At 40.3% G+C, this 10,366-nt stretch overlaps 2 protein-coding genes across 4 annotated transcripts in view; one reads left to right on the top strand and one right to left on the bottom strand.

The window, feature by feature from the left end:
* Window positions 1-440: 440 nt before the first annotated feature.
* On the bottom strand, window positions 441-5,646 carry cbll1 (Cbl proto-oncogene-like 1, E3 ubiquitin protein ligase). The gene is made up of 6 exons (XM_079654013.1): window positions 5,570-5,646; window positions 3,986-4,150; window positions 2,697-2,803; window positions 2,413-2,496; window positions 2,254-2,327; window positions 441-1,963 (listed from the first exon to the last, which is right to left on the bottom strand). Exons 1-6 carry the CDS (start codon window positions 5,580-5,582, stop codon window positions 889-891), a joined length of 1,518 nt encoding a protein of 505 aa, XP_079510139.1. The 5' UTR covers window positions 5,583-5,646; the 3' UTR covers window positions 441-888.
* Window positions 5,647-6,721: 1,075 nt separating this feature from the next.
* The window catches only part of ppp6r2a (protein phosphatase 6, regulatory subunit 2a), a 29,324-nt gene continuing 25,679 nt past the window's right edge, over window positions 6,722-10,366 (top strand). For 2 of the 3 annotated variants that reach the window (XM_079653701.1, XM_079653699.1), the window contains exons 1-2: window positions 6,722-7,064; window positions 9,767-9,936. The gene's annotated coding sequence lies outside the window, so the exon portion shown is untranslated. The remainder of the gene's footprint in view (window positions 7,065-9,766; window positions 9,937-10,366) is intronic. The other variant, XM_079653700.1, reaches the window with a different exon arrangement.

Below are 10,366 nucleotides of genomic sequence, written 5' to 3'. Positions count from 1 at the left end.
CATTGTAAATCACTTTGGAATAAGGCATCTGCTAAATGCCTAAATTGTAAATTATATTTTTGGGAGAATAAACCCCACAGATCCTCAACTCTGGTGTCTCACTCATTAACAACGCAACACAGAGCAACAAGAACGTTGTCTGCTACAGTAGCCATGAACGGGGGGGGGGGGGCGGGCGAAGAATCAAGTTCTGTGGGAAACGCTGCAGTCTTTGTTTTTAACATGAGTTTCATTGATAAATGCAGGATGATTAATGTTTTCTGCAAAAATTAGTACTTCCATATCATCTTTATAAGAACCAGGCATATGTGAATATATTAAAAAGTAACATACATTTCAGAAAACCTGTTTTAATCACAAAGATGTAATGACTACTTCTTAAGGGTTCAAATGTTATACTTGTCAAAAACTCGTCGTCAAGCAGAGAGGAGATTTCAATCTGCTGTTAAAAATTTATTGAGACACAGTAAGCGTTTTTCAATGTACATGTACACAATGCATGAAATCAGCCGACATATATACAGAAATATTTACCTTACACTATTTAAAAAACAAAAAGAAAATAGGACATTGCTGCTCTCCTCAAAGTCTATTGTATGTTCAACTAAAATGTGCAGCATTTACAGATTTCAGGGCAAATGTCATATCAAAATGAAAGTCCTATTGGAAAAAACTCAATCGTTAACTTTAAATGAAATATGTCAACAAATTACACATAATTGTATGATGTTAGAGTTGATACAATAATGTGGAATCTGTTGACTTGGTACGTTTAATGAAAGTCAACGGTTCAGTTTTCTCAGTGTATGCTGTAACCCTGAGGTCTACGATCACATCATCAGACGAGTGGTGTGGAGCAGGAGGATCCCGGTCGTTCAGTCGGCTGTTTTACTGATAATAAGGTCGGTAGCGACCCTGATCTGGGTGGTGGGGTCCGGGCATTTGGCCCTGGAGAGGAGGACCCTGCATTCGTGGAGGTGGGGGCCCTCTGGGAGCCGGCCACATCCCAGGACTGAGGCCTCCTGGCTGGGTAAATGGAGGACTAAGAGTGCCCTGGTCCTCTGGAAACTGCTGCATGGAGTTTGGGTTGTAGTGATGAGGCGGTGGGGCGTTCACAGGGGGGCCGCTGTGTTGGGGTGGGGGTCCCGGGGGAGGGTGGTTCATATAGGGGGGCATCTGACCCATGATGTGCCCCGGTGGAGGGGTGATTGGCGGGGGAGCGGAGGACATGGGAGGAAGAGGGGCCTGGTTGTACACCATGTGAGGCGTACCTGATGCCTGGGGAGGATGCTGCATGGGGTGATTAATGGGAGGTGGTGGGGGAGGCGGGGGGCCAAAGTGCTGCTGTGGTGGCGCCATCATGTGGTGGGAGTGGGGTCCTACAGGCGGCTGACCGGGATAATCCCCCGGGTGATGGTGGGGGGGCGGCTGCTGCTGCTGCTGCTGCTGCTGCTGCTGTTGCTGCTGCTGCTGCTGCTGCTGCTGCAGCTGCTGCGTGGGGCCCGGTCCAGCGTCACGTGAAGAAGAAGAGTCGTCGTGAATCGGCACCGTGATGAGATTGCTGTGTTTTCGTGTCGTCACCGTGGCGATGCGGAATGTCTCGGCTCCAATAGCGTTTGCGGGCGGGGCTTCGTGAGCGACAGGTGGCGGTGGTTGGTTGTAAGGGTCGTGGCTGCCGTGCTGCAGAGGGTTGGGCAGGTGGACGTGGTTTTTGGCTAAGTGAGGAGGAGGAACGCGGAAACGGTCCAGGACTTCGGAGGCAGGCGGGGGCAGGTGGACGGGGTCCTGGCGGCCAGAGGAGGATTTGGGGGCCCTCATGTGACGGTGGTTCACGTGCGCCTGCAGGTCTCGCTGGGACAGGTACGTGCGCTTACATCCAGGTACGACGCTGCACATGTAGAGCGAGCCGCGCAGACACTGCTCGATGCGCTGGACCGGGTCTGTGCAGCTGAACATGGTGAGGCTGGGGAGAGAGGGTCGGTGTCAAACAGGGTAAGAAGGAAAAACAGCACAGATTCACACTGATAAGAGATTGGTATCTTTCACTGTCAACATGTGTCAATAAGTTGTTGGTAGCTTGTTTATACATCATTTGTAAGTCAATAATATTTGTGTTTATCAATTGATTACTGCTTAAGTTTGTACAGTATCAGAATTCTTACGTTTCATTTCATTATTATTTTTTGTATTATTTTTTTACACGTTCAAAACGCCACAACCACAACATATCACCAAATAAAGAAGATGTCTCACCCCGGGCACATCTTCTCTCCTTTCTTCTCATGAAGCAATGCACAGTCATAACAGAAAACATGTTTGCAGGGGATCTGAGGAGGAAGAGGACAAAGTTACACATGAACCTTTTTCAGTGACTGCCTACTGAGCAGGTCCGGTACAGGAATGAATACATACCATCCGTCCGTATAGCTGGATAGGAAGTCCACATTTATCACAAAAGTGAACGGGTACGTCATCCTTCTCTCCAATCAAATGCAACTAAAATGGGGAAAAGAGGAAGGTAACAACATTTAAAATTCCCTCATATACAGTTACTTAGATGTCACTCGACTAGTAATAAGGATTGGTCTAGTCGGATTATTTCTCACTAGGAAGCATTTTGTCTGACATCACAACAACTTCTTGCATTATGAGTCTAAACTGGCTGTTGCTTCGTTTCACTCCTCACAAGTGATTACCTTAAAGTCCCAAAACAGTGCCTGGGGGAATCTTCTCTGATTTGCAAAGACGTCACCAGCTTTAGCTCCACAATCAAATCTCTCCTCTTGCTTGAAGCCAAATTTCTCTGTAAAACACATGAGACAAAAAATGATCATGCAGTTCAGGGAAAACAGAGAAATCCTTACTCAAAGCCCACACGTCTAATTCACATTTCTCCAGGAAGTGACCAAGGGTCTTGATAAGACTGTGACCAGATGGCGGTGTGTTGAAAGTCATGGATTCAAATAAAAATATCAACTAACTTCAATTTACATCTCTGTGACCACGCATAAAACCAATAGCTTTAAAAGGTCCCATGTCATGCTTTTCTCGTTATTACCCGTCCCCTTGAGCGTTATGTAGAGGGCTGCACATAACTGGTGCACACCCCCCGCCAAAAAAGGAGCAGTGGATAATTTGAAAAAAGGAGCATTTGCGCACCAACATTGAGAGAGAGAGAAAAGAGAGATAGAAAAGAGAGAAGAGAGAGATATTTGCGAGTTGCATAAGAACAGGTAAGATAGCAGGGTTTCCCACACAGACTTTACTTGGGCGGGCCTCCCAGGTATATTAACGGACGTCAAAGTATAATTATTTTTCTTCCTGGGTACCAATCCGTGGAGCTCCTCAAACACACACTCTCTCTCAGCGGCAAAACTGTGACGCGCTTACACTCTAGGTCCGCCGCGTTCGGGGGTGCGGGTGCTAGTTGAGCCTCGCAGATGGGGGTGCTGCACCCCCCCCACCGCCCATTCGCGATGTCTCGCTGATCCCACGCAGCAAGCAGGAAATGATCCCAGCTCACAGACCCATGCAGCATTCTCATCTGTTTGTCATTACTGGTGTCATTTTCTGGTTGCTAACGCCATTGTAACACATAATCACTGATGTTCCGCTGTAATGGTGGTGGACTGGTGGGGGGGGGCAGGAGCTCCAACAAGCCGTGTAGGACAGAGAGTGAATACACATACTTTACAGAGATGCTGTATGAGAAACCAATGTGAGTTTGGAACATTGAACAACATAAATCTATTCTAGTAGACCTCAACAATGGAATTATGATCAGTAGAAATGGCCGACATGGGACCTTTAAGGGTTACAGGAAATCAAGATTGCCATACTAGATGAGTTGAGAGAAGGCAAACAGCATGAAGTAACCATGATTTTTCTCCTGATATTGAATGTTTAATGTGCAACTGCTTTGGCAAAGAGGAGTCACCACAACTCACTGAAAGACACTCATGGTAGCACCATAGCTCCTGCTTACCATCTTCTCCAGGCTCTACTTTCGGGGGTCTGCTGCTGGGTCTCTGGGTGCGGGGTGGAGGTTTGCTCCTTAAGGGCTGCTTGGATATGAGTTTGATGGGGATTCGTCTGCGAACATCTGGGCCACCCAAACACCCAGAACCATCACTTCCTTGAAGATCATTGTCTGCCGGGGGAAAAGGTACACAGAAACGGTGTTAAAATGTGTGTTATAGTGCAAAGGTTTTTAAATAAGCCACCAAATGAACAGAGTCAGAGTTTCACCCATTTGTTATTATTGTTCCAAATGATATGACACTAATGACAGTATATAAAAGAAGGATGTTTTGCTTACACGATATGATGCAGAACTGCACTACCGATATACAACAATACAAACCAGCATTTTAATTTTGAGTATCCAAAATTGGCTTCACATTGACAAACTTCAACCTTAAAATGCCCTGATGTGAAATATATAATTGTGTGAAAAACACCATTCTGCATATTGAGTACTTTTGATACTGTAAGTACATTTAGCTGATATTACTTCTGTAACATCTCGCACTTAAGACTTCTACTTGTAGTGGAGTATGTTTTGGACTTAGTATTTCTACTTTTACTCAAATAAGGGATCTGAGTACTGCTTCCACCTCTGGGACAGACTAATGAAACAAATTAAATTCCTGTATGAGGGCCTAGCGGTATGTCTTGAGGACCATAAGCTAAACATCTAAGAGGAATTACATTTCAGCACATATTCTGAATACATGTAATAAGTAATATTAGCTCACAGTTTTATCCCACAGGCCATATAAGTGCTACACTCCTGAGCCTTCATAACTTAAAACTGTTTGCATTTCACATTATGTATTTATTACTACAATGTACAGTATTTAATTGTGCATTCTGCTTTTAGCTCATATTAGTCCATTTTACAGAGAGTATATTTAAATATATAGTATATGGTTTACTTCTCCTGCACATTAGTCACTTGCAACATCCTCTTTCACTATTTATTTTTGGTTCTGTTTCTTTTGGCACTATTTGTTTTGTTTTATGTCTTATATATATTTATGTAGCATTGTTGAAGGAGCTTAAGATTTCCATTGCCATAACTACACTTTAGCTACTGTGCATATGATAATAAAACCTTTGAATCTCTTGAAGTAATGTCAGCTTGCAGCAGTTAGCATTATGCTAACGTTGGTGATGTAGCATTCGCGCCCCCCAAGTCAGTCGCATCTATCGGTTACGCCTCCAAAACATGTGGAAATGCAATGTTTGCCATTCAACTTCAGGTAGTAACTGCGTAAATCAGTTGCAACACTGCAATAACCCTTAACGATGAATTAAGAACTTAACGTTAACTTTTTGTGATCACAGCAGTTGAAACGTTAGCCAGTTCTTAGCTAACATTAGCCTGTAGCATGCTAGCTTTATAACGCTTCTCTGGACGATACGGGGATGTCGTAGCAAACCCGTCTGAAGAAAGTATGATAAGTCGTGATTTGAATAGCTAAGACGACATGAGGTACACATGCATGGTGGAGAATACATCCCATAAATGAAGTTTTGCTAACGCCCTGCTGAGTATTTTGCTTACCGCTTTGGTCCATGATCCAACGAGTGAACGCAATGCATTGTGGGAGAGAGAAGGCGATGAGTAGAGGTGGAGAAAGAGGAAGCAGGAAAGGAGAGAGAAGTAAAGTTAGTAGAAAGTTATTAATTGCTTTTCTTAATTACATGAAATAATACATAATGAAGTTGTGCAAAAGTAAAAAAGTCCTTGTTTTCTGTTCATAATGCCCTCAGTTTTAAATTAATGTCATGAACACTGATGTGTATGTGCCTTTTGTATGATGTTTTGGAATAATTGTTCAATTAAGTTTTGAAAAAAAAGTTAGTAAAAAGCTGGATTAGATACAAGTAATGTTTTTTTTTTACAGCACTGACTTTATTTTGGGGGAAATGTCGCATTCACAAGAAGAAATTGAGTGTTTTTAAACCAAATATAGCACATTTTTACTCTGAATTACAAAAATAAGGCTCCACTAGTATTTTTTTTATATTTAATGCTATTTTGTTACTCTGTATCCCTGTGTGTATAATATGTTGTAATTGTGTATTACTAAGGGCTTATCATAATAAACCTATTCTACTGGGTATTAATGTTTTAAAGAATATTATATCACGTAAACACTACTTTTTAACAGTCTTAATACAGAGAGACGTTTCTTGCATAATTGTTTCTTATGATGAAAATATATTATATTATAGTTTCTTGGCTCTTGGTTAAAACAATAGGAATAATTGGTGAGGTAAGAAGTAAACTATATTGATGTAATATAGAATGAGAATAAACACTATAGGCTATGTCTGGTTCTTAAAATGGCCATTATCTGGTTTGAAGTGTTTTTTTAATGCTAAAAATTTGTACCACAATTTAGAATGTAGGACTTTCACTTGTAATTTATTTTTGTAGTATTTCTGCTTTTAAATAATCTTAGTACTTGTTCCCATCGCACCTCTGCACATCTTTTAGTAAAATCCAGGATATAAACTGCAAATATGTTAGTGTTGTTTGATTTAAATACCATAAATAATTAACTTTTTACTGTGGCACGTTGATAGGCCACTATATACGCATTGTAAGACTTTATTATAGAAATATTTTACTTTTAATTGAATTGACTTTATAACAAAATAGTGTCGCATCATTCCTTCAGTAGAAGCTCCACTGTCTGAAGTCAGTGCGCGTCCCCGGTGTAGGTCTCCTGCGCGCTCCCGTAACCATGTCGCCATTTTGATTCGAAAAATATGACTGAGTTTTTCCTGCTTTGCATGCTAAACTTAGCACCGCGTTTAAATTACTTTGGACGAATTATACACTCTTTATCCGACTGAGGTATAGTTATTAATGTCAAGGACGCGTTAAGGTCGGGGAAGTGTTTATTTGACAGACTTCAAAGACACTAACTGACTAACGGTAGCTAAGTTGAGCTAAGCTAACTGTAGCTGTCGCCTTTTTTCATAACAAATCACATTTCGCTCACAGTCTGAAACAGACGGTAGGAATAGCAGAGGACTTTCAATCAAAGGTAAGTTGGTCATGAGTTTGTGTCCCTAGTTGTCGGTAACTCTGCTTCTGTATCGGGTAAAGTTGGACTTAAGTTTGAGAGATATTTAAGTTCAGCTACACGTTAACTATTAGTGGCTAATTAGCTTAGGTGCTAATCAGAGGAAAGGAGGAACTAAAGTCAACGGCTGATAATTTGTTAGCTAAGTGTTTTAAATGCAAAGGTTAGACGTTGATTGTGAAAGTAATCGGTTGAGTTTAACAAAGGGATCCATGAAGATGTTAGATAACTTAACTTAAAATAGTTTATTAATTAACAGCTACAGTTGGCTGTTTAATTTTCAGAATCAGAACTAGTTTATTATCTAAGGAATTTGCTTTGGTATGTGATGGTGCAAACATAAGGAAATAAGTTGTAAAAGAAGGTCAAAAATAGAACGATTATAACAATAAAATATAAAAAAAAACTATTAAACATTAAAAAATTATAAAAACAAGAATTTACAGCAAATATAAATATTCAAAAAATAACCCAAAAAAACGTTAGCTAATTTGTTTGCTAAGTTTTTACCAAGGAATCCATTAAGATATTAGTTATTACTTAACTTATAATCGTTTATTAATTAACAGCTACAGCTGGTTGACATGTACTGTGTTATTTTCACAATCAAGTTTATTGGCAGTAACTTTAAAACATACAATGAATTGGTGTATTGTGGTGCAAACATTAAGACAACATAAGGAAATAGGTTGTAAGAAAAGGTCGAAAATAGAACGATTATAACATTAAAAATATATATAAAAACAAACATGAACAAATAATGTTAACAAGTATTTACAGCAAATGTTAATATACAAAATAACTTTGTTCAATTCATAAATGCCACCTGTAGTATGTTATATTTTAAAGTGGAGTGCTGTGCAGCTTTTTAAGAGGTAGGTTTTTAGAAATGTGTGAAATATAAACAGATTAATGCTTCTTATAATACAGCACGTCTGCAACACATTCCTTATTGTCTAGCAAAGTTAACTAACTCACTAACAAGCTTGAGCTCAGTTAAGTTGTGTTTTTAAGTGCAGCCATACAAAGCTTTGCTGAGTTTCTCAAATCTAGTTACACACAGCTCAGGTTAATTTAAAAAAGAACAGATGGAGCTCTCATTTAAACAACTGTGACAAATGTTAATTAGCCGAGACAACTTTTCAATTAGTGTAAAGTAAACTAGCTTTTTATCTTGTATTATGTGGTGGTGGTGGTGCTAACACTGGAGTTGAAGTAAACAGAAATCTGAGCTCCTACTGAGAGTCAGTTGATGTTCACCTCATGCCAAGAGAATGGGTGCTCAGTTAACATTACATTAGCAAAACTGCTGCATTTCTTACTGTTAGAGATTACAAACAACGTTACAACGATGCTGTACGTGTATAACTCCTTTGTAACAACATATAATAAAGGAGATATACAGGTACAGCATTTTCTGTTACCGGTTAGTGGATATGTATCGTTTAATATACCAGAATCATAATACCTTTATTAGTCCCATAGAGGGGAAATGTACATTGTTACAGCAAAAGGAAAGATCCAGAAATAGCTAAATATTAATTAATATATAAAAAAACATTCTTATTTTCTTTAAATAACTGTTGCATGTAGTGTGATTGCAGCCAGGTAAGCTTAGTACAAGTTTAAGTATATATTACACAGGTATTTACACATTTGTTACAGTTAGTATGAATGGTCATTAGCTCTCACAGGTTTAAAAAAGGGCCCAAGTTACAAAAGTCTAAAGTGACTGTTTACTTACTGACAGCTATCGAACTTAAAGATAATACATGACGTTCATGGAAGAAGATAACATATTAAAAAGCACAAGCAAAGCCATTGGTGTCAGTTCACATACATTTACAACTTCAGTGCAAGTAAGCAGCAACAGGCTGAGAGAACTGAAGCTGTTGTTGGTCCTCAGAAGTGTAGGTTGTTTGTCTCTAGGTGTCTCTGTGGAATTCCCTTTTGCTTGTATTTCACGGTTTTGGAAATAGTTTTTGTTATTCCACAACATCCAAACAACACAAGTGTCCTTCACATGTGTGCTGTTGTTCCTCTTTTCATCGCCTGCAAATATGCCAGTAGACTGTTTTTGTTGAGGTAGCCTCTGGAGTGTTCTATTTTAGATGTAAAGTCAAGCATTTGCTTTCCTGCTCCGTGTCCACAGGGAGCGTTCAGCGGGTTATTATTGCACTTGTGTACTCTGTAAATGTATGCCAGATGGACGCTGCTGCTGCATGTGGAGGGAAGGGTCCTCCTCAGGAAAATAGAAAAAGAGGAAGCACTTCAATTTCCCTCTTGGGTTTTACTTCCACGATCAAAAGTTGTTAGCATGCTGCTATGAGAGACATGTTAGCTTTGATAAAGCCATACCGCTGGTGTGTTAAGTTGTCTAGATTAGACTCAACATGCTCGTTTTCCATCATTTGAGATACTTTTGACATAGCTTTATAATGATTGACCCTTAAATAACTGTTGTGAGGTTAAACACAATAATTATTTAAGTTATATCAAATATGTTGATACTGAACAGTTCAAAAATACATACAAATGTGTTCAATATACACTCACACGCCGTATTGGTGCAGATCAGAATGGTATGTCAACACGTTGTCCTTTCTGATATCCTTTTGCACAGTTGAATAATAATGTCGTCTGCTGTTTTCTGTGTTGTGCAGGTTATGGTGAGCCTCTCAGAGTCTCATCTCCTAAAGAGGCCTGCGTTTTAAGAGGAGACCCATGCTGATAAATGCCAGGCCTCGCCACACTCTCTGTCGTCTGCACAAACACAAATGCCTGCCTGCCCGTGGGGGAGGTCTGATTAAAGATATCCATATTTCATCCACTGGTACGTGTGAGCCTTTTACTCGTTTTTTCTTCTGATATGATAGTCTATGCCTACAATTACCTGGAACACCTTAACACAGCGGCTTTCAAAGCGTGAGGCGAGCCTCCCCGGGGGGCGCCAGAGAGCTTCAGGGGAGGCGTAGCGTGTGAAAAAAATAAGGAGAAACAGTGAAATCCGGCTTGTGTGGTGGAACATTATGGGACATAATTCACCGTGGTATATAGTGTGTGTTGCACCATGGGCATGTCGGAGAGTGTACCTTGTTGGTGTTGTCATTCTAGCTTGACAGTAGCAGGTAGCAAGTTATCATTTCCTCTGTAAACCTAATGGAAAATAAAGTGTGGAGCTCCATACTAAACACGCCTCCGACTCCGATTCATCGGCTCTACACTAGTTAAAGGTGGGGTAGGTAATTCACTTCAGAAACACT

Source organism: Notothenia rossii (genome assembly GCF_949606895.1).
Source record: "Notothenia rossii genome assembly, chromosome: 10".
Classification (NCBI taxonomy): domain Eukaryota; kingdom Metazoa; phylum Chordata; class Actinopteri; order Perciformes; family Nototheniidae; genus Notothenia; species Notothenia rossii.
The sequence above is the reverse complement of the archived record's forward strand: the minus strand, read 5'-3'. Positions and strand labels throughout refer to the sequence as shown.